The following is a 24425-nucleotide window of genomic DNA, read 5'->3' as shown; positions in this document are numbered from 1 at the left end:
AGGTAGGTGTTGAAGGGCAATCAAAGCCTGATACGTATGCTGTTATCAATGATCCCAAAGGCTGAAATGTATTTTTGTGGAAACTTTTTGCCCTGCACGCTGCTGACCCTAACAGTTCTGGTCACCTGACCTTTTTATGAATGGTTCCCCCCCCCCACTGCGTGAGCAACAATCAACTCTTCCAATGGGACTACCAGCTATTAGGTCCCTCTGATTGGACTCCACACATATGTGTCCCACCTGCCATCTTCAATTAGATAGCTAAAACAGAGTAACCTGCTTCTCTTCAACATGTACCAGAGGGTGTGCTGCTGAGAAACACTGGCTGTGGCCTGCAGATGGTCCTGACACCTAAGAATTTCCTAGGTCCAGATGTTGCTGGCCACAGTTCCTGGTCAGACTTTGCTGGAGAAGGGCATTTGGTGGTATGCATCTTTAGTTGATCCATGAACATCTTGATTTTAAAATTCTTTACTCACATATTTTCCGGAAGTGTTAATGGGGCAAGAGGACACTTTTTTGAAATGGGAGAGCTGCCAGCGGAGAAAGCACCTCGCCCAAATAATGTTAATGAGAGTTAATTTCAGAAAACCTCAGGCCTCCTGCTTAAGGCACGTATATTATTATGCATTGAGGCTCAAACGTAGGCCCAGGAAATTTCCACCCCCAATGTATTCCCAGTCTGAATCTACCTAATTAAACTCAGGGTGGCACGGTGGCACGATGGTTAGCACTGCTGCTTCACAGTGCCAGGAACGTGGGTTTGATTCCTGGCTTTGGTCACTGTCTGTGTGGGGTCTGCATATTCTCCCCATGTCTACGTGGGTTTCCTTTTGGTGTTCCGGTTTCCCCCCGCAGTCCGAAAGACTGATTATAACCAGTTCTGCCTAGACAGCTCCTTCGTACCCCAAAGCTTTTTTGCTTTCACTTTCACCATCCACATTGTGGTACCCTCATGAACTGACCAGGGTCTGTGGCGAGGAACTTCCTGACTTATGAAATTCTCAAGTGCATTAGCCATGCTAAGTTCTCCCTCAAAAAACACGAACAGGCAGTGGGGTGTGGCGACTCGGGGCTTTTCACAGTAACTTCATTATTGTTAATGTAAGCCGAGTTGTGACAATAATAAACTAAACCATGTTTCTTAAATTTTGACAACTGATCAAAATATTTTTTTAAAATTTGAATTAGAAATTTGAGCAGAATACACAATTCCATTAACCGCTTCAGATTATGTTAGTCTATAAGTGACATAACAGAAAACAGAACGTTAGTCAAAAGGGTTTGCATAAAGGATACTATTCAAGATTCAAGCCAGTATTATTAATCCATTAGTAACAGCAGGAAAAGTCAGGGTTAAGCTTCAGCTTGAAGAATGACTGATTAAGCAGTCACAAGATAGAACAGCAAACACGTTTTCGTTTGACTTTTGTACCTGACACAGAGGCGTCATCACAGTTTCCAATTCCATCCATATGTCCATCAGAGTAATTTTTAAAGAGAGAATGATTTGTAGTCGTATCTTGACCTGAAATTAGAGCAGATTGCTTTGGAAGAGAGCTACCTCCTGTAGTTAGATTTATCGCCGCATACGATGTTTTATGCACCTCATCCCTAGTTGGTGATGGGGTTGGAGGAAGTACTGGGATAGTGTGATTATTTTCTTGATATGGCAGCACTTCCCCATCGTCATCATCACTGATAATAACCAGTTCTGCTCGGATTGCTCCTTCGTACCCCAAAGCTTTTCTGGTTTCACTTTCATCATCCACATGGTGGTACCCCATGAACACCATGGTAACTGGCTCCTCAAGATTAGTGGAAGGCAAGGAATGGACAACATTAGAACTAATGACCGTTTCGTCGGAAGCAGACGATGATCCGCCATCATGATCAGTCTCTGAACTGATAAACACGGCCTCACGATGGTTGTCCATTGGCTGATGGCACCGAACCTGCACTGAATTCAACTTCTTTTCGCTTAACGGTGACTCATTGCATTGCTGACTCTGACGTTGTGTAGAGTTTGGGGACCTCAGATTGGCTACTGGGCATGGTGAGAGGGGAGCAGGTATAAAAGTTGGCTGTGGAGAGGTTGGCAAATTCCTTTCCTGATACACAGCAGTGTCATTGCTCCTATAGGTTTGAGCCATTACAGGGTTGTGCCTCTCAATCCTATCACTTTTTGTCATTGTTTCTTGAATGACTGGTTCAGAACCTGCCTGCCCAGTGAGTAACGTTTTCGGAGACTGGGGGATATTATGGGAACTTGAGTAAACAGGTGCGTGACATACTGCAGAAATAGTGGCTTGATTTTCACCAGCTTGTTGTAAAAGTGCCTCCACCTCCTCATGAGTCATGTTATCTATGCCATTCTGCGCCAACTGTCCATCACTCCGTAAAGCATAGACAGATTTGACCCCATCTTCATAGACTTTAACACCTTTGTTTTTGATTTCGTCGACCGTCACTGGTGCAGTTGATAGGATAGTACTTTCTCCAGTCTTCATATCCTTTTGTACATTGATTTCCACTGCAAACAAAGCTGTTAAGAAAATATTTATATGGATTAGTACTTAATTACCACTAGGATAGAACCTTGCAGACTGTCAAAGAGCTATTAACGTGATTTACCAATAATAAGAAATGATTACATTTATAAGAACATGAGAACTAGGAACAATTCAATCCCTTGAGTCTGTTCTGCCATTCAATTAAATCATAGCTGACCTCATCTCAACCTTATCTCCACCTTCTTGCCCTCTCCCCATAACCCTTCATCCCGCTACTAATTAAAAACCTATCTATCTCTTCTGCAAATTTGTTTTGTGTTCTTGCATCACAACACTTGAGTGGAGAGAATTCCACAGATTCATGACCTCTTGAATGAAGTCATTCCTATTTATTTCTGTTTTAAATATGCCACCCCTTAGCCTAAAAAGATGGCCTCTCTTTCTAGAATGTCCAACAAGGGTAAACATCCATTCTAATTCTCACCTCTCAATTCCCTTTAGCATCTTATATGGCCCAATTAGCTCACCTCTCATTCTTCTAAACTCTAATGAGTATCAGCCTAAACTGTTCAGTCTTGCATCATAAGACAAGTCCTGCATCCCTGGAATCTAGTGAATCTTCTCTGAACTGTTTCTAATACATTTATGACCTTCCTCAGTAAGGGAGCCAAAACTTCATAGAATACTCCAGATGCAGTCTCACCAACCCCCTATACAATTTATACAGCACTTCCCTACTTTTATACTCTATTCCATTAGCAATGTTTGCCAAAATCCATCCTTATTGTGTGTTGCACCTGTACACTAACTTTTTGCAATTTTGAAGTTTCTCTCCATTTAGATTATAAGTTGTCTTTTTATTCCTCTGACCAATATGGATGACCTCATACTTATCCAGATTAAATTACATCTGCCAAATTTTATCCCACTAACCTAATAATAATCCATTTGTAAATTTCTTATTTCCTTATTGCAACTTGCTTTCCCACTTATCTTAGTGTCATCTGCAAATTTGGTTACAGTACATTTTATCTCTGCATCAAAGTCATTAATATAGATTATGAATAATTGGGGTCAAGGACAGAATCCCGTGGCACCCCACTAGTTACAGCTTCTCAACCAGAAAAAAAACATTCACCCCACTCTCTGTTAGCTTATCCTCTATCCAAGTTAATATATTACCCCCAGCCCCATGGAATCTTTCCTTGTGAATTACCTTTTTGTGTGGCATTTATCAAATGCCTTCTGAAAGTCCAGATCTATTATATCTACATTACATTACACTACATTTTCCACTTTGCTTGTTACATCTTCGAAGAACTCCAGCAAATTATTCAAACACGATCTATGCTTCATAAAACCATGCTGACACTGATGGATTGTGTTTTGACTTTCCAAATGTCCCATTACTATTTCCTTAATAATAGATTTCTCAACCGCAGACATTAAACTAACTGGTCTTGAGTTTGCTACTTTAGTGAACAGGAGCTTTACATTCGCCTTCTTCCAATTCATTGGGACTTTTCTGGAATCCACAGTATCTTGGAATGTTATAACTAATGCCTCTACCATCTCTTCTGCCAATTCCTTTAAGCTCCTATGATGAAGGCCATCAGACCTTGTGGGCTTGGTTCCTTTAATCCCAATAACTTGCTCAGTACTTTTTTGTCTTTTGATGAAGATTGTTTTAAGTCCCCCTTTTCAATAACATCTGTATTTCCTGTTAATATTGGGAAGGTTCTAGTGTCCTCCACCATGAAAACTAGGCAAAATATTGAGTTAGTGTCTCTATTAACTCTTTTGTCTTCTAAGGGATCAATATTGACTTTAGCTACTCTCTTCCTTCTATATACTTACTGAATCTTTAGCTATTTGTTTCTATATTTGCACTAGATTTCTTTAATAATTTACCTTTGCTCTTTTTATTATAATTTAATAATCCTTTGTTGGTCTTTAAAGGTTTTCCCATCTTCCAGCCTACCACTGACTTTTGCAATATGGTATGTCTTGGTTTTTAACATAAGAAATAGGAGCAGGAGTAGGCCATCTAGCCCTTCGAGCCTGCTCTGCCTTTCAATAAGATCATGGCTGATCTGTCGCTGCTCAGTTCCACTTTCCCGCCCTCTCCCCATAACCCTTAATCCCCTCTCTTATCAAAAACCCATCAACCCGCGTCTTAAAAATATTTAGCGAGGCAGCCTCCACCACTTCAACGGGCAGAGAATTCCAGAGATTCACCACCCTTTGAGTGAAGAAGTTCCTCCTCAACTCCGTTCTAAACCGCCCCCCTTTTATCTTGAGGCTGTGCCCCCTAGGCCTACTGTCTTTTTTGAGCGGGAAGAGTCTCTCCACCTCTATCCTATCCATCCCATTCATCATCTTATATGTCTCAATGAGATCTCCCCTCATTCTTCTAAACTCTAACGAGTACAAGCCTAGTTTATTCAGCCTCTCCTCATAGCTCAACCCCCTCAACTCCGGTATCAGCCTAGTAAACCTCCTCTGCACTCCCTCCAAGGCCAAAATATCTTTGTGCAGGTGCGGCGCCCAAAACTGCACATAGTACTCCAGCTGCGGCCTCACCAATACCCTATACAGCTGCAGCAAGACCTCCCTACTTTTATATTCAATCCCCTTCGCTATGAAGGCCAGCATCCCATTCGCCTTCCTGACCACCTGCTGCACCTGCAAGCTGGGTTTTTGCGACTCATGCACAAGGACCCCGAGGTCCCTCTGCACCGTCGCCTGCTGCAGTTTTTCGCCCCGTAAGTAATAGTCCTTCCTACCATTCTTCCTACCAAAGTGGACCACCTCACACTTGCCAACATTAAATTCCATTTGCCATTTCCTGGCCCATTCGCCCAGCCTATCTAGATCCTTCTGCAGACTCTCCACACCCTCCGCACAATTTGCCGTTCCACCAATCTTGGTGTCATCAGCAAATTTCGACACCCTACACTCGGTTCCCTCCTCCAGATCATCTATATAAATGGTGAAAAGCTGAGGCCCCAGCACCGACCCCTGGGGCACTCCACTAGTCACCATCCGCCAATCCGAATAGCACCCGTTGACCCCCACTCTCTGCCTCCTATTTGACAACCAATCCTCTATCCACGCTAACACCCTACCCCCAACTCCATGTCCCTCGACCTTCTGCAATAACCTCTTGTGAGGTACTTTGTCAAACGCCTTCTGAAAATCTAGAAAGACCACATCCACCGGCTCTCCTCTATCCACCGCCCTAGACACATCCTCATAGAACTCCAGTAAATTTGTCAGACACGACTTCCCTTTAATGAAACCGTGCTGCGTCTGCTCTATCAAGCAATTCCCTTCAAGATGCCTCGCAATTTCCTCCTTAATGACAGATTCTAACATTTTACCTACCACAGACGTTAAACTAACCGGCCTATAATTCCCCGCCTTTTGTCTGGCACCCTTCTTAAACAATGGCGTAACATTAGCCGTTTTCCAATCATCCGGCACTTCCCCGGAATCCAGCGACGTCTGGAAAATAACCACCAAGGCATCCACTATCACCTCCGCCATTTCTTTCAGAACCCTCGGATGCATTCCATCCGGTCCTGGGGACTTGTCCACAATCAGCCCCTCCAGTCTGTCGAGCACCGCCTCTCTAGTAACAGTAATGTCATTAAGACCCTCCAGTCCTACCACCTTTCCATCGCTAACGCCCGGCAAATTATTCACGTCCTCCTCCGTGAAGACAGAAACAAAAAAGTTATTCAATACCTTAGCCGTATCCCCATCCCCTACCACTAGGTCCCCTTTCTCATCCTCTAAAGGACCAACATTCACCCTAGCCAGCCTCTTCCTTTTTATATATTTATAAAAACTCTTGCTATCCTTTTTTATATTAAGCGCTAGCCCAGCTTCATAGTTTCTCCTACCCTTCTTTATCAACTTCTTTGTCAATCTTTGTTGACATTTAAACCTCTCCCAATCCTCTTCTCGCCCACTACTCTTAGCTACTCTAAATTCCTCCGCTTTTAATTTAACACTTTCCTTCACCTCCTTCGTTATCCACGGCTTATTACCTCTCCTCCTACGGTCCTTTTTGACCATCAGAATAAATTTCCGCTGAGCACCAAGAAAGATCTCCATAAAGATCCTCCACTGCTCCTCAACAGACCCTCCCTCCAACGTGCTCCCCCCAGTCCACATTCGCCAATTCTTCTCTCATCCTACCGTACTCCCCTCTATTCAAACAAAGGACGCGTGTCCGGGAACCCACTTCCTCCTCCTTCATCTGCACCTGAAACTCCAACATACAATGATCACTCTCCCCAAGAGGATCCTTCACCACAAGGTCCCTAATTCTACCCGCCTCATTACATAGCACCAGATCCAAGATAGCTCGCTCCCTCGTCGGCTCCAACACACACTGTTCGAGGAAACTATCCCGGCAGCATTCCAAGAACTCTTCCTCGAGCCCCCCGCGTCCAACATGGGTCGACCAATCAATATGCAGATTGAAATCCCCCATAACTACGGCCGTCCCATTCCTGCATGCCGCACTTATTTGCGCGTTAACAGCCCACCCCACCTCCAGATCATTATTCGGGGGCCTATAGACGACACCCACCAGCGTCTTCCTCCCTTTGCTATTCCTAATCTCCACCCACAACGATTCCACCCTCTGCTCCTTGGCTCCAATATCATCCCTTGCTACCACCGTGATGCTATCCTTAATCAGCAGAGCTACGCCCCCCCCTTTTCCCTCCTGCCTATCCTTCCTAAACACTTGATAGCCCTATACATTCAGCTCCCAGTCCCTGTCACCCTGCAGCCACGTCTCTGTAATGGCCACCAGATCGTATCCATTTGTGTCGATCTGCGCCACCAGCTCATCCACTTTATTCCGAATGCTTCGTGCATTCAGATACAGCGCTTTCATCCCAGCCTTCACCTGGACCCTATTTGCCGTAACGCCACCAACCATACTCACGCCCCCTACTCCCTCTGTTATTGGGACATCCTCGGCCTCTTCCCTTACCTGTACCCTCTCCTTAACTTTAGACCTCGTAACATCACCTACCCTCGCACCCCCCCCCCCCCCAAATTAGTTTAAAGCCCTGTCTACAGTCCTCTTTACTCGATTCGCCAGCACTCTGGTCCCAGCACGGTTCAGACCAACCCCATCCCGCCCGAACAGGTCCCACCTACCCCAATACTGGTGCCAATGCCCCATAAATTCAAACCCATTCCTCCCACACCAATCCCTGAGCCACCCATTCACTTCCTTAATCCTGTCAACCCTACGCCCGTCTGCACTCGGTTCAGGCAGTAGCCCAGAGATAACCATCTTGTCGGTTCTACTTTTCAATTCCATTCCCAGCTTTTCATACTCCCTCCCCAGATCCTCAGTTCGCATTTTGCTTACGTCGCCGGCACCCACATGTACCACAACGACCGGATTCTCACCCTCCCACTCCAGGTTCCTCTGCAGCCCAGCTGCGACATCCCGTACCCGAGCACCAGGCAGACAACACACCCTTCTGTGCACTTTGTCATTGTGACAAAGGACAGTGTCAATACTCTTCACCCCACTATCCCCAATCACTACTACGTTCCTTTTCCCCTCTCTTTGCCTATGTCCTGCTGCATCATTCTACCATGTGCAGTTTGCTCACCAACCTCACCTGCCTCGTTCTCATCCAGCCTGGAAGCAAGAACCTCAAACCTGTTATGCAGATTAAGAGGCTGAGGCCTCCGCTCCTCACCCCCCTTCCTCCTCCCAGCAGCCCCCTCTTGTCCCTGACCCTTAGAGTTAGCCAGTCTAGGGGGGGTGGATGTCACTTGCACCCCATTGACAATGGCACCCTCTCTCCCCTTGATGAGCCTCAGTGTCTGTAGCTCAGAGGCCAGCTCATCCACCTTGAGCTGGAGCTCCTCCAGCAACCTGCACTTACTGCAGACATGGTCACAGGGATGGACCCTGGAGTCCACCAGTTCCCACATCATACAGAAACCACACATCACATGCCCCTCCATTATTCACTGTAGTAGTTTTGGAAAAATTTTTTTTTTGTTTTTTTTTCTTTGTTGTTCAAACGAACTCACCTGGCCTTTTTTCCTTCCAGCCCTTTTTGATATTAAGCCCTAATAGCTCACTCTGCTTCCCACTCACTCCACTGCCCACTCAGCCGCTGCCCGCTGTCTACACCAGGCCTCCTTTTAAACCTGGCGCTGTTTTAAAGCTGATGGCCCACAACTGCCTGCTAACCACTCCCTCAGAATTCTTAAAGCAGTAAATACAATAAATAAATGCTTTAAACAGTTCTACAAAGAACAAAGTGCTTTAAACTTATTTTAAACAGGTTTTTAACAGGTAAAATCTTAGCTCTCTCTCTGCTCCTTCACTCGTCTGCTCCAGCAAACAATGGAAGGCTTCACCGTGTGGCCACTTGATAATTAAAGCTGTTGGCCCACAACTGCCTTCTAACCACTCCCTCAGAATTCTTAAAGCAGTAAATACAATAAATAAATTATCTTTAACTTCCTTGCTTATCCAGGGATGCACTCCCCACAACCTCTTTACAGTATTTCTTCTTTTGTGGAATAAATTTTAGTTAGAAGGAATTGAATATCTCCCTAATGTCTGTCACTGTTCATCAATTGTCCTACTCTTTAACCTTTCTGGCCTTATCATGAGGGCAAAATCTGTCCTCATGCTTATACAATTGCCTTGGTTTAACACCAGAACACTAGTGTGGAACTCACATTTAATGCCTGCAAACTGAATTTGAAATTCATGCATGCAATGATCACTCTTCCCTAGAGCATCCTTTGCTACAAGATCATTCAGTCCCATCTCATTACAGAATACTAATACTAATATATATTGTCAGGTTTGGTAACTGACTCACCACCACCTCCATCATTTTCCAACTCCTTCCCATGAATAAGCAGACAGCGCATGCCAAAAAATACACACACACACCAACATCCACCATTCAACTAGTGAGGAAAATGATCACATTTTCTGCAACAACATCAAATGGTACCTTTGCTGGAATGATTAATTAACATAATAATGTTGGTGTGGTTGAGCCAGAGAGATATAGAACATAGAACATAGAACTCTACGGTACAAACAAGCCCTTCGGCCCCCAAGTTGCACCGATCATATCCATACCTATCAGGCCTATCTATAATTCTCAATCCCATGTACTCATCCAGAAGTCTCTTAAAAGACCCCAGTGAGTTCGCCTCTACCACCACCGACGGCAGCCGATTCCACTCACTCACCACCCTCTGAGTGAAATACATACCCCTGACATGTCCTCTGTATAGCTTGCTCAATATCCTTAGTGTTGGAATGGAATGACAAAGTGTGAAACTTAGACCCAAATTTATCAAAGTCAACAGCACACCTTGACTGGCAATCCAGTGGATAGTAATTGTGTAGCAGGGAATAAGTGAAGCAGGATTTGATCGCTCTTTGTCTCAGTAACTCAACGTTACAAATCAGTGCTGCAATTCTGCTGATTCTAAAATTTGGTTGCAAGTACAGAGGAGAATTCAGTTGTCAGAACGGGATCCAGATCTTTCGGCATATGTTATCATGGCCAAGAAGCCTTCAAATTTTATGATCACCCATAGAATTCCTATGACCCATCGAGTCTACACCAACCACAATTCCACTCAGGCCCTATTCCCATAACCCAACATATTTACAATCCCATATTTACCTTGCTAATCCCTTGACACTAGGGCCAATTTAGCATGGCCAATCAACCTAACCTGCACGTTCTTTGGACTGTGGGAGGAAACCAGAGCACCCATGCAGACATGGAGAATGTGCAAACTCCACACAGGTAGGCCGGAATTGAACTTGGGTCCCTGGTGTCATCATGCCGATAGTCTTTATAAGTCCATTCATGGGACATGGGCGTCACTGGCTGGCCAGCATTTATTGCCCATTCCTAGTTGTCCTTGAAGGGCAGTTGAGAGTTAATCACATTGCTGTGGCTCTGGAGTCACATGTAGGCCAGATTGGGTAAGAACATAAGAACATAAGAACATAAGAAATAGGAGCAGGAGTAGGCCATCTAGCCCTTCGAGCCTGCCCCGCCATTCAATAAGATCATGGCTGATCTGTCGTGGCTCAGTTCCACTTTCCCGCCCTCTCCCCATAACCCTTAATCCCTTCTCTTATCAAAAACCCATCAACCCGCTTCTTAAAAATATTTAGCGAGGCAGCCTCCACCACTTCAACGGGCAGAGAATTCCAGAGATTCACCACCCTTTGAGTGAAGAAGTTCCTCCTCAACTCCGTTCTAAACCGCCTCCCCTTTATCTTGAGGCTGTGCCCCCTAGTCCTACTGTCTTTTTTGAGCGGGAAGAGTCTCTCCACCTCTATCCTATCCATCCCATTCATCATCTTATACGTCTCAATGAGATCTCCCCTCATTCTTCTAAACTCTAACGAGTACAAGCCTAGTTTATTCAGCCTCTCCTCATAGCTCAATCCCCTCAACTCCGGTATCAGCCTAGTAAACCTCCTCTGCACTCCCTCCAGGGCCAAAATATCCTTGCGCAGGTGCGGCGCCCAAAACTGCACACAGTACTCCAGCTGCGGCCTCACCAATGCCCTATACAGCCGCAGCAAGACCTCCCTACTTTTATATTCAATCCCCCTCGCTATGAAGGCCAGCATCCCATTCGCCTTCCTGACCACCTGCTGCACCTGCAAGCTGGGTTTTTGCGACTCATGCACAAGGACCCCGAGGTCCCTCTGCACCGTCGCCTGCTGCAGTTTTTCGCCACGTAAGTAATAGTCCTTCCTACCATTCTTCCTACCAAAGTGGACCACCTCACACTTGCCAACATTAAATTCCATTTGCCATTTCCTGGCCCATTCGCCCAGCCTATCTAGATCCTTCTGCAGACTCTCCACACCCTCCGCACAATTTGCCGTTCCCCCAATCTTGGTGTCATCAGCAAATTTCGACACCCTGCACTCGGTTCCCTCCTCCAGATCATCTATATAAATGGTAAATAGCTGAGGCCCCAGCACCGACCCCTGGGGCACCCCACTAGTCACCATCCGCCAATCCGAATAGCACCCATTGACCCCCACTCTCTGCCTCCTATTTGACAACCAATCCTCTATCCACGCTAACACCCTACCCCCAACTCCATGTCCCCTGACCTTCTGCAATAACCTCTTGTGAGGTACCTTGTCAAACGCCTTCTGAAAATCCAGAAAGACCACATCCACCGGCTCTCCTCTATCCACTGCCCTAGACACATCCTCATAGAACTCCAGTAAATTTGTCAGACACGACTTCCCTTTAATGAAACCGTGTTGCGTCCGCCCTATCAAGCAATTCCCTTCAAGATGCCTCGCAATTTCCTGCTTAATGATGGATTCTAACATTTTACCTACCACAGACGTTAAACTAACCGGCCTATAATTCCCTGCCTTTTGCCTGGCACCCTTCTTAAACAACGGCGTAACATTAGCCGTTTTCCAATCTTCCGGCACTTCCCCGGAATCCAGCGACGTCTGGAAAATAACCACCAAGGCATCCACTATCACCTCCGCCATTTCTTTCAGAACCCTCGGATGCATTCCATCCGGTCCTGGGGACTTGTCCACAATCAGCCCCTCCAGTCTGTTGAGCACCACCTCTCTAGTAACAGTAATGTCATTAAGACCCTCCATTCCTACCACCTTTCCATCGCTAACACCGGGCAAATTATTCACGTCCTCCTCCGTGAAGACAGAAACAAAAAAGTTATTCAAGACCTTCGCCATATCCCCATCCCCTACCACTAGCTCCCCTTTCTCATCCTCTAAAGGACCAACGTTCACCCTAGCCAGCCTCTTCCTTTTTATATATTTATAAAAACTCTTGCTATCCTTTTTTATATTAAGTGCTAGCCCAGCCTCATAGCTTCTCCTACCCTCCTTTATCAACTTCTTTGTCAATCTTTGTTGACATTTAAACCTTTCCCAATCCTCTTCTCGCCCACTGCTCTTAGCTACTCTAAATTCCTCCGCTTTTAATTTAACACTTTCCTTCACCTCCTTCGTTATCCACGGCTTATTACCTCTCTTCCTTTTTAACCATCGGAATAAATTTCTGCTGAGCACCAAGAAAGATCTCCTTAAAGATCCTCCACTGCTCCTCAGCAGACCTACCTTCCAACACATTCCCCCAGTCCACATTCGCCAATTCTTCTCTCATCCTACCATACTCCCCTCTATTCAAACAAAGGACGCGTGTCCGGGAACCCACTTTCTCCTCCTCCATCTGCACCAGAAACTCCACCATACAATGATCACTCTCTCCAAGAGGATCCTTCACCGCAAGGTCCCTAATTCTACCCGCCTCATTACATAGCACCAGATCCAAGATAGCTTGCTCCCTCGTCGGCTCCAACACACACTGTTCAAGGAAATTATCCCGGCAGCATTCCAAGAACTCCTCCTCGAGCCCACCTCGTCCAACATGGGTCGACCAATCAATATGCAGATTGAAATCTCCCATAACTACTGCCGTCCCATTCCTGCACGCGCACGCCGCACTTATTTGCGTGTTAACAGCCCGCCCCACCTCCAGATCATTATTCGGGGGCCTATAGACGACACCCACCAGCGTCTTCCTCCCTTTGCTGTTCCTAATCTCCACCCACAACGATTCCACGTTCTGCTCTTTGGCTCCGATATCATCCCTTGCTACCACCTTGATACTATCCTTAATCAGCAGAGCTACGCCACCCCCTCTTTCCTCCTGCCTATCCTTCCTAAACACTTGATAGCCCTGTACATTCATCTCCCAGTCCCTGTCACCTTGCAGCCACGTCTCTGTAATGGCCACCAGATCGTATCCATTTGTGTCGATCTGCGCCACCAGCTCATCCACTTTATTCCGAATGCTTCGTGCATTCAGATAAAGCGCTTTCATCCCAGCCTTCACCTGGACCCTATTTGCCGTAACGCCACCAATTGGGACATCCTCGGCCTCTTCCCTTACCTGTACCCTATCCTTAACTTTAGACCTCGTAGCGTCACCTACCCTCGCACCCTCCCCCCCCCTAATTAGTTTAAAGCCCTGTCTACAGTCCTCTTTACTCGATTCGCCAACACTCTGGTCCCAGCACGATTCAGACCAACCCCATCCCGCCCGAACAAGTCCCACCTACCCCAATACTGGTGCCAATGCCCCATAAATTCGAACCCATTCCTCCCACACCAATCCCTGAGCCACCCATTCACTTCCTTTATCCTGTCAACCCTACGCCCGTCTGCACTCAGTTCAGGCAGTAGCCCAGAGACGACCACCTTGTCGGTTCTACTTTTTAATTCCATTCCCAGCTTCTCATACTCCCTCCGCAGATCCTCAGTCCGCACTTTGCCTACGTCGCCGGCACCCACATGTACTACAACGACCGGGTTCTCACCCTCCCACTCCAGGTTCCTCTGCAGCCCAGCTGTGACATCCTGTACCCGAGCACCAGGCAGACAACACACCCTTCTGTGCACTTTGTCATTGTGACAAAGGACAGTGTCAATACTCTTCACCCCACTATCTCCAATCACTACTATGTTCCTTTTCCCCTTCTCTTTGCCTATGTCCTGCTGCATCACTGTACCGTGTGCAGTTTGCTCACCAACCTCACCTGCCTCGTCCTCTTCCAGACTGGAAGCAAGAACCTCAAACCTGTTATGCAGATTAAGAGGCTGAGGCCTCCGCTCCTCACCCCCCTTCCTCCTCCTCCCAGCAGCCCCCTTTTGTCCCTGACCCTTAGATTTAGCCAGTCTAGGGGCACCCTCTCTCCCCCTGATGAGCCTCAGTGTCTGTAGCTCAGAGGCCAGCTCATCCACCTTGAGCTGGAGCTCCTCCAGCAACCTGCACTTACTGCAGACATGGTCACTGGGAAGGACCCTGGGGTCTGCCAGTTCCCACATCATACACAAACCACACATCACATGCCCCTCCATTATTCACTGTAATTTAGCAGATTTCCTTCCCCAAAGGACAGTAGTGAACCAGATGGATTTTTCTGATAATTGGCAATGGTTTCATGGTCATCAATAGATTCTAAATTCCAGAATGTTATTGAACTTAGATTCTGCCATCTTCCATAGCAGGATTCAAACCTGGGTCCCCAGAACATTAGCTGAGATTCTGGAATCATAGTCTAGTGATAACACCACTAGGCCATCGCCTCTCCATGGAAGTTGACTCAACTTAGCCCTATAAAGATATTCTAGTATGGAGGAATGTTTCTGTGGGGAAGGGTGGGGAATCAGGATATTGAATTTGATGATCAGCCATGGTTAAAATGAATGGCGGAGGAGGCTTGAAGGGCCAAATGGCCTCCTCCTGCTTCTGGTTTCTATGTTTCTATGAAGCTATATTCACCAAGTCACTCTTAGACTTGAAATCACTGAGTGCAATATCAGAATGACATTACCTGGCTATCAAAATGTAAGTGTTACTTGTTGTGTTTCATTTCCTGAACCCCGTGGTGCTCAAATCAGACTTTCACCAGTTCCTATAACAAGGTTTTCCTGGAACAGATCACTAGCCTTATATTTGCCGTATCTGGACTTGGTGTTCTTGGTGGATTTGAAGATTATATGATTTTGGAAGATCAGAAATTTCTGAGTGTGCAAACTTCGCATGGTCTATGAACAATAACAGAAATAATTGATAATATGCCACACTAATAGTTATCTGTTCCAGGTTTATAGCTTGAGGGGCACCACTCAGCATCAAGCTTGGTTGACCAGGGATCTCTCCCGCTCTTACTGCCTGTCATCGGCGCGTTGGAAGGATTTTACAAACTGATACTCAACCTGTTTAGCCACATTATGAATGGACCTTCCTTGGCCAACGAGTCCTGGAATAGGACTCAAATCCAGAGTTTCTGGCTTAGGTAGCAGGGATGCTATCCACTGCACCACAAGACCTTCATGGTGTTAAGGAAGATGCAAATATGATTGAGATAAAGACTTAGGGAGAAATGTAGCATTAAGGATTAGCATAATCACATGATGTTGATGTAATGATGATGTAACATCACATGAATGGGTGACAAATCTGGAGGGGGGAGAAGTTCCAAACTGGGTGCAGAATTTCCAATATGTACAAGTAACTGCAAATCAATAGTAATTTTAACAAATTACAGCCTCAAGCAGCTTACTTTGGGAGAATAGACCAGCCTCCAATAAATCTGTCTGACTCTCGAACACATGACAAAACATTAGCTGCTTATTTAATGAATACTTTTCAACCATGAAATAGCAGGCAAAAAAAAAATAGTGAGGAGATGAGAGTATTTTTTTTAGCTCAGAGAGTTGCTAAGATTTGGCACTGCCAGAAGGACTGGTGGGAATATTCAAAATTAACATTCAAGAAGGAATTGGATACATATTTGAAAGGAGATCATTTGCACGGTTATGAGGAAAGAGAGATTAAATGGATATTTCTTTCAGAGAGTTGACAGAACCATGAATGTCTAAATGGCTTCTTCTGTATGATTCCCTGATTTGTTAATGGAACTTGAAATCTGAAAGAAATAGCTAATCCTCCCAGATTATTTGTTTAATTTCAAAAGAGATAATGGACAGGATCTTCCAGCCCTTTCACCTGCAGGGTCTTCCAGTTCTGGCAAAGATGATTCTCTGCACCTCCCACACCCCCCACGCAGCAGGATCCCTGACAGAAGGATGGACGAGTCATGCAAAGCACCACAGACATCGGCAGGACTGAAAGATCCTGCCGACTACCAGTGGCAATCCTCCTTTGCTGCTGGAAAACACACTACAGGAGGGCTGGAAAATCCTGCCAGTATCTTCAAGAAAAAGCTGTGAATGAATCATCACAACTGTACCTTCTTTAGGCTGCCCATCATCTTGTGTTGCTGTATCTGGACTTGGTGTTCTTTGATGGATTTGAAGGTTATATGATTTTGGAAGATCAGAAATTTCTGAGCGTGCAAACTTCACATGGTCTATGAACAATAACAGAAATAATTAATAATATGCCACACTAATAGTTATTGTTGCAAAACTGATGAAAGAAATGTTAAGGTTCATTTTCTCACCTTCATCATTCTCAGCCTGTGCGGCCTGTGAAGAGACAGTTAAATTAATTTTGTGATTTTATAAAACTGAATGTGCTTCCAGCAACATAGCGATACCATAAAATATATATATATTGTACTCTGCAAATAGAAGGTGTTTCGACTGTATTGTTAAAGTAATACCTGCAATTGTTTCAACTCAGGTGGTAATGTATTTTTGGAACCCAAAAAGGTTCAAACAAGGGCGGCATAGTGGCGCAGTGGTTAGCACTGCTGCCTCATAGTGCCAGAGACCTGGGTTCAGTTCTGGCCTCAGATGACTGTATAGAGTTTGCACATTACCCCATGTCTGCATGCATTTCCTCTGGGTGCTCCGGTTTCCTCCCACACTCCAAACATATGTGGGTTAGGTGGATTGACCATGCTAAATTGCCCCTTAACATCAGGGAGATTAACAATACATGGGGTTATGGGGATAGGACCTGGGCAGGATTGTTGTCAGTGCAGGCTTAATGGGCTGAATGGCTTCCTTCTGGGGATTCTATGAAGCTATCTTCTGAATAATATAAAACTACATATCTCTCTTATATATTTAAATTATTATTCTGAAACTCTAATACTTATTGAATAAGCCTAGCACACTCAGGGCCCCAAGACGTGAGTAAATCCATAAAATATTTCAGTTTTTAGGTGGTGTGATAATATTTAGGACCATCAGAGCCTATTCTGCTTCAGAGTACGTTAATTATTAGCCATTTAGTTTATAGTTTAGTAAAAAGCCAATTTTTTTACAATTGATGGGGTATCTGTAGAAAGAGAAGCACTTACATTTATATAGAATTTTATCTTCTCAATCAGAAACATCTAGAAATGCCCCACATGAAATGAATAACCAAGAGTACTGGCGTGACACAAGTAAAGCATTTGGACATTATTTCAGAAGTTGCTCTAAACCCTTAATTTCAAGCAATTTTATATTTACAAAAATAGAATCATAGAATGCCTACAGTGCAGAAGGAGGCCACTCAGCCCATCGAGTCTGCACTGACAACAATCCCACCCAAGCCCTATTCTCGTAACCCCACATATTTACCCTGCTAATCCCCCTGACATTGGGGTCAATTTAGCACGGCTGATCAACCGAACCTGCATATCTTTGGACCTAATAAAATCTGAAGAATGTATAACTTTGGTATTTACGTTGGCATGTTAATGAGCAGAGAAGTGTTAAGCCAACTTATTTAATTAACAGTTGAATGTTTTCAAAGGCAAGCCAGGGCTTGTGCTTGTGCATGAATTGCTCGCATGGATTATTTTAAGTTAAAGTCATCCTGCTCGATCCTGCTAAACCCACAACAGAGTCTTTCTTTCATGCATTACAGAGTGACAGTTTGCACAGCTATTACTACTGCTACCTCAAAGTTAGAATATACTGCACAGTGGTTAGCATTGCTGCCTCACAGCACTGGGGATCCAGGTTCGATTCCTGGCTTGGATCGCTATCTGTGCGAAGTCTGCACATTGTCCCCTGGGTTTTGTCTGGGTGCTCCGGTTTCCCCCCACAGTCCAAAAGACAAATTGGTTAGGTGCGTTGGCCATGCTATATTCTCCCTCAGTGTACCCGAACAGGTGCCGGAGGGTGGCAAGTAGGGGATTTTCACAGTAACTTAGTTGCAGTGTTTAGGTAAACCTACTTATAACACCAATAAATAAACTTTAAAAATAGGGTGCAAAATTTGGGGTGAAGGGCTGTGCCAATGTGGGAGTGCCAACCTAGGGGCTATACTGATCTTTGCGCCTCCGGGGAGCTTTCCTCGGTTAAATCATGTTTTTAAAAGCTGCTGTAAACCTCGATGATGTGATGTCATTGAGGGATGAATATTCACTGCGATGGAGGGGGAGGTGGGGGTGGAATTCATGTGGCGGAGGGGCATTAAAATTTATGGCAATCCATTAAAATGAGGTCTTGCCCTTGTGACATCGCAGGTGAGCGGTGTGGAAAACCAGGAAAAGATTCTCTCCGGATTTTTTGCCTATGTCCCGTGGACTTGGCTCAAAATTACCTCGATGGATATAGCAGCAAGATGAGGAATTCTATTGTCATTGCTATTATCTTTTAGATGGGTTGTTGAACTGAAGCCCTGCCCTGCCTTACTCTACAGCTTGCATTGATGTCCACAACCTTGTAGTAATATTTGCCAATAAATAGGGAGTCCCTGTGATATCCTGGCAATCATTACCCAAATCAGCAGCACCAGAAACAGATTAACTTTTGTTATTCACTTGTTAAATAATTCTGAATGTTTCACCTTTATTATATCCGCTGTAGATCTTTCTGCTGCTTTCAGTTTTTTCAGTAACAGTTGTTCATTAAATGAAATCTGGGCTTCTTGGCTCTCGAGATATTTGATTTCCTCTTCAAGCCTATGGATAAAGTCAATTTTAGAATGATCAGTTTTAAAAATTCAATAAAACTTTAGTGAAAAGTTGTATATTTTGCAGCGAAACGCATTCTCCTTCATCAAACGTGTATCCAGAAAACGCCAAAGGGTTTGTGCCAGGTTGAAATTTGATATGAACTCATCTCCTGTGGCAAATTTGTTTTCTGTCAAAATCAGCAGTCTGTAGACGGAATAATACATTCACCAGAAACCTCTAACCTCCTCTGCAGCTGGATTCTCCATTGGCCGTGACTTTTCCAAGTATCATAACAGCGGGAAAACTGGACCAACATGGACCAGATTGCAAAACATTCAACTTAGTCTTTTTTTAGGAGAGCGGTGGGTTACGCGCCAGTTCTGTGAATGGTGGGACCTAAAATGTCAGTGAACCTGGCTGCAAAATTATTGGGTGCCATTTTGAAAGGACATCCCAATTGCACTGAAATACTCTCTCTCTCTTTCCCCAAGGGCATTGAGATCACTCCCTCATCGGTGGCAGCTTTCCCACCCCCTCCCCTACGTTCATTGGTGGCATCAGGGCAGTGTGGTCCTCTCGCTGGGTCTCACTGCCTGACCCCTTACATGCCGCAACTGATATGTTCCATCCTTTCATGCCCCAACTGTTCAAGTCCCACCCCTTCACACCCCACCCCCTCACCCTCCTACCACCTTCATAGTACCCTCTTCATTGCTTCCTTGTCCTTGCCCCCACTCAGGCTTCATCCCCACTCAAACTCCACTCTCACTCAGGGTCCACCCCCTTGGCAGTGCCCCAGCAATAATGGCAAAAATGGCATTAATGGCAAATATTGCCATTAAATCACCCCAAACCTGCTAATGGACCTGCACCATTTTGGAACCAGGCTCATTGAAGAATATATGAGAGATAGTTTGAATAAATTCTGAGTATACACACGGCTATACCTCCCCTCTAATTGGTGCCTTTAAATGTTCACCTGTCTGTGATTACTCCCTGTGTTATTTCAGGGCAGTGCATCCCATTCTGAACTACACGCTTTATTGTTAATTTAAAAAAAGGAATTTTTACAGTTCTATCTTGCTTTATGAATGAAAGTTACAATGAATTACTGACAACGCTATCACCCCTATTTATCCATTCACCTGTCCTGCAAGACCAACAACTTTTTTGATTCATTTATGGAGTCTGGGCATCGTTGCCAGTTTTTATTGCCTATCCCTAATTGTCCTTGAGAAGATAATGGTGAGCTGCCTTCTTGAACTGCTGCAGCTCCTGAGGTGTGAATGTATCCATAGTGTTGTTAGGGTGTTCCAGGGTTTTGATCCAGCGACAGTGAAGGAACAGCGATATATTTCCAAGTTAGGAGGGGAATCTCCAAGTGATGGTGTTCCCAGGTATCTGCAGCTCTTGTGTTTCTAGATGGCAAGTGGGATTAGGTGGGCAAGTCAGAGCAATTCATGCATTGGTGCAAACTCGATGGGCTGAAGGGCCTCTTCTGCACTGTAGTAATCCATGATTCTGTAATTCTGTGAAATGTAAGGCACTCCTTTGAGTATGGTCCTGTGATACCTTTGGAAGATGTAACGTACCCTTTGGATTGTCAAAACTGATTGCGCCTAAAAATTGCATAAACTCATTGGTTCTATTAAAGCTGCCAAGAAACTGTCAAGCCGTCAAGTAGCTGTCAAACTGTCGAAGAACTGTCAAATGATACAAGGTAAGTCGTCTTTTTAAATAATCTAAACTAAGTGCCGAAGAACAGAGTCAGGCTTTCTGTCCAGCCCGCTTTGCATCTGGCGGCCTCTGCAATCATTTTGGCAGTGGCTGGTCGAATTGAGGCCTTCTGCCTCATCCCCCGTGGAAAGAAAATCCCAACTGCAGGCATCCATTTTTTAAAGGTTGGGTTTGCAGAGCTGGGAACTCCCTGTACACCCAACCTGGGAGTGAAAACCCGCGCCTCCCTCTGTCCACAGATACTGCCTGACCCACTGAACATATTCCAACACCGTTTTTTTTAATCTTTTTTAAAAAATTGCTTAAAAGATACAAGGATGATGGAAACATCCCTCAGGCAGTAGTTCTCCACTCTGACAGTGTGCCAAGGCGAGATTGCAAGATCAATCAGGAAATGAAAAATCCTGCCTTAGAGAAAGTATTTTTCCATCTGACCCTGAATCACTGAAGTGAGGTCGCAAATAGCTCAAGGGAAATTGTGATCTACAAGGGCTCCAGCCCAATCAGATTGTGTTTAATCTAACTGAACAAGCAGTATCCTTTAACGTGGCAGTGCACAATGTCAATCTGTGACAAATGGAGACGATTTCCTTTGTTTGCCGTGAGCAGCAATATTGTCAATGGAAGGTAAAGATTGCTTTTGATTGCTATTTCCAGCAAAATAGCAAGTGTATCTTTTACAATACTTCTACAAGTCATGGTCACAATGTCACTACCGCTTACATAGCTTCAGGCAAAAGCCTTCCCCCAGCCTAGCTCACTGAAATTTTCCACTGATAGCACAGTGCCAAGTATTTCAGTCGAATCTTTTGCTGAAGCATGCATCTTTCACTGTGGTTGGAATCTGAACTTCAACTTGACACCTGCTTTCATCCTTTCTTAGGATGTGGGCATCACTCGCTAGGCCGGCCCACCCCTTATTGCCCTTGAGAAGGTGGCGGTGAGCAGCCTTCTTGAACCACCTTAATCCCTGTGGTGTCGGTAGCCCCCAGAGTGCTGTTAGGGTGGGAGTTCCAGGATTTAGACCTCAAGTGTCATAATGAATTTTCTTTCAGTTAAGGTCCTACTTGAACAAGGTTGGACCTATACTCTTTGGAGTTTAGAAGAATGAGAGGTGATCTCTGAGGGGGCTAAGAGGGGGTTTCCCTTTGGAAGGGTATCTAGATGTGGAGATGCCAGTGTTGGACTGGGCTGGGCACAGTCTTACAACACCAGGTTAAATTCCAACAGGTTTATTTGGAACCCACGGAGAGGGATCTTACCAAAATTTGGTAAAGCGTAAATTCCAGTGAGAAAAATGGAGTGAATCCCATTGTCAGCTCCAGCATAATTTGTGATCAAAATTTGAGCCTCTTTGGCAAAAGTTTTCATGGCCACAAGAATCACAGTGCGCTCACAACAACATCCCTCTGATTCACTTGCTCAATCACACCTATCACCGGGGAGTTGCATATAAATGGCTCCCCAGCACTTGCTCCACAGCAACAAAAGGGGATGGCAGTCACTGCATTGTTCAGAAGGAGACCTGACCAGACTTTCCGATGGGGTGGAGCAGAGGCAGTCTCTCCAGGAGACGGCACCCACCAAGGTCATCACCCTCGGCTGGTAGGCAGTGGCAGCCCTGATGAGTGCAAGCTCATGAGGCAGTGCTGCAAGAAAATGAATGATCTTCTGCACTCAATAAGGGTTAGTGAGCCTCATGCAGCCTCATCGCACACTCCTCCCACCTCCGCCTTCATTTCTCACTCAACCACTTCGGCCTTTGCCAGTACCTGTAAAAAGGCCCTCTCCCCCCCCTTCCCCCAATCACTATGCTCCTCCTACTTGCTGCTAGGCTCCTCATACTCCAGCTCCACTCAAGACCCATGCCTGCCACACCTCATCACCATCAATGTCAACACTGCCGACAATGCTCTTCCTCTCAGTGTCATTACGCAACAAGCTCAGCCACAGTAAGTATGAGCAAACTCGCCCAGCCGGTGTAATGCCGGAGCTCAGAATCCTTCTGCCATTTGAGGAGAGAGCCCTCGAGCTGGCCAGGGAGGAGGAAGAGCGCGGCTGCGCTAGTGGTGAAGTGGGGGAAGCAGACAAACACATGAATCCTCAAGATATGGTGTCATTCCTCAAGTCTCAAGTGAGTAATCAATGCTTTATTTGATTTATTATTGTCATGTGTATTAATGTAGAGTGAAAAGTGTTGCTTCTTGCGCACTATACAGACAAAACATACCTTACATAGAGGAGAGGGTGCAGAAGTGTAACAGTTATAGCTAGGGTGTAGAGAAAGATCAACTTAATGCAAAGTAGGTCCATTCAAAAGCCTGATGGCAGCAGGGAAGACGCTATTCTTGAGTCAGTTGGTCTGTGATCTTTGACTTTTGTATCTTTTTCCTGACAGAAGAAGTTGGAAGAGAGAATGTCTGGGGTGTGTGGGGTCCTTGATTATGCTGGCTACTTTTCCAAGGCAGTGGCGAGTGTAGACAGAGTCAATGGGTGAGAGGCTGGTCTGAGTGATGGTCTGGGGTTCATTCATGACCCTTTATAATTTCTCGTGGTCTTGGGTAGAGCAGGAGCCATACCAAGCTGTGATACAACCAGAAAGAATGCTTCCTGTGGTGCATCTGCTGTTCCCTCCTTTACCCCATGTAATGCACTAATGCAATCTCCTTTCTCTTACGGGCAAAGCAGTAGAGCAGGCTGGACAACCCTTGCACCCTCTGACCCACCAGACTCCAAGGGAGATTTCTCAGACCCCACAGCTGAAGGGGGATCACAGCTGTCACCAGTATCAGTGCAGATTCTCACATCTCAGTGGGATCATGAAGTAGACAGACTTCTGGGTTACTCATTGGTGAGTACCTCACAGCTCAGTTCCACAGCAGATGGGGGCAGTAACGTCCCATGGAACCAGTACTCAGAGGGATGTCAGAGGCCAGGGCCCTGCTGGCCCTTTGGCTGATGATTTGCTCCTGAGTCCCGTTGTATCAGAGCTGCTGGAGCTGCAAAGGCAGAGTCACGAGCATCAGGAGGGGATGAGAGCATCCCTCCTCGGACTGCAAGCCCCACTGGAGGAATCCCATCACCTTCTATCCCAGGTGATGGTGCCATCACTCCAGCGCACATTGGCCAACAGGCTGATGTCTGCAGTGCAGATCTTGCGCGGGACATGCACTCTATGGCAGGAGATGTCTGCACTGTGGCTCAGCTCATGATCTCCATGTCTGTGGGCTTCAACAGCATGGTGCATGCACTGGGGGGAATCCATGAGTATCTGCACCACAGGATGGTGGGCATCTGGACCTCACTCCAGCTGCCCCTCCATCCTATAGAGAAACACTGGGCTCATCGGGCACCCAAAAAAATGAGGATCATCTGGTGCACATCCTGGGGCCTTCCACCCAGGAGACCCTGGGGGTGTCCAGCCTATCTGAGTCTCCCCTTCCTGTGAGCGACACACCTCCAGCCCCACACACCTATGAGAGTGGCACTGCAATACTCTGTGCTGCCTGACAGCAGGCCAGGGCCCTCATGGTGCAGACCCCCCAGAGGGTGCCTGCCAAGGTCATCTCAGGCAAAAGGGCATGGAAGTCAGCAGGCCACCTAACTTCAGCTGTAGATCCTGGGGAAGCACGTAGAAGTATTTACCTTGCTAATCTCCCTGACACTAAGGGGCAATTTAGCATGGCCAATCCA

At 45.7% G+C, this 24425-nt stretch overlaps 1 protein-coding gene across 4 annotated transcripts in view; it reads right to left on the bottom strand.

Annotated features, from left to right (window-relative positions):
- The window catches only part of LOC145347635 (palmdelphin-like), a 123792-nt gene that overhangs the window by 16138 nt on the left and 83229 nt on the right, over positions 1-24425 (bottom strand). For all 4 annotated transcript variants that reach the window (XM_080195287.1, XM_080195286.1, XM_080195288.1 and 1 more), the window contains 4 exons: positions 18887-19001; positions 16599-16623; positions 16386-16505; positions 1436-2545 (listed from right to left, as the gene is read on the bottom strand). In XM_080195287.1, coding sequence (XP_080051413.1) covers positions 1436-2545; positions 16386-16505; positions 16599-16623; positions 18887-19001 — 1370 coding nt within the window. The remainder of the gene's footprint in view (positions 1-1435; positions 2546-16385; positions 16506-16598; positions 16624-18886; positions 19002-24425) is intronic.

The sequence above is a fragment of the Carcharhinus amblyrhynchos genome, chromosome 9 (genome assembly GCF_965287045.1).
Source record: "Carcharhinus amblyrhynchos chromosome 9, sCarAmb.v2.hapA, whole genome shotgun sequence".
NCBI lineage: Eukaryota > Metazoa > Chordata > Chondrichthyes > Carcharhiniformes > Carcharhinidae > Carcharhinus > Carcharhinus amblyrhynchos.
Note: the sequence above shows the minus strand (reverse complement) of the source record. Positions and strands in the feature narration are given on the sequence as shown.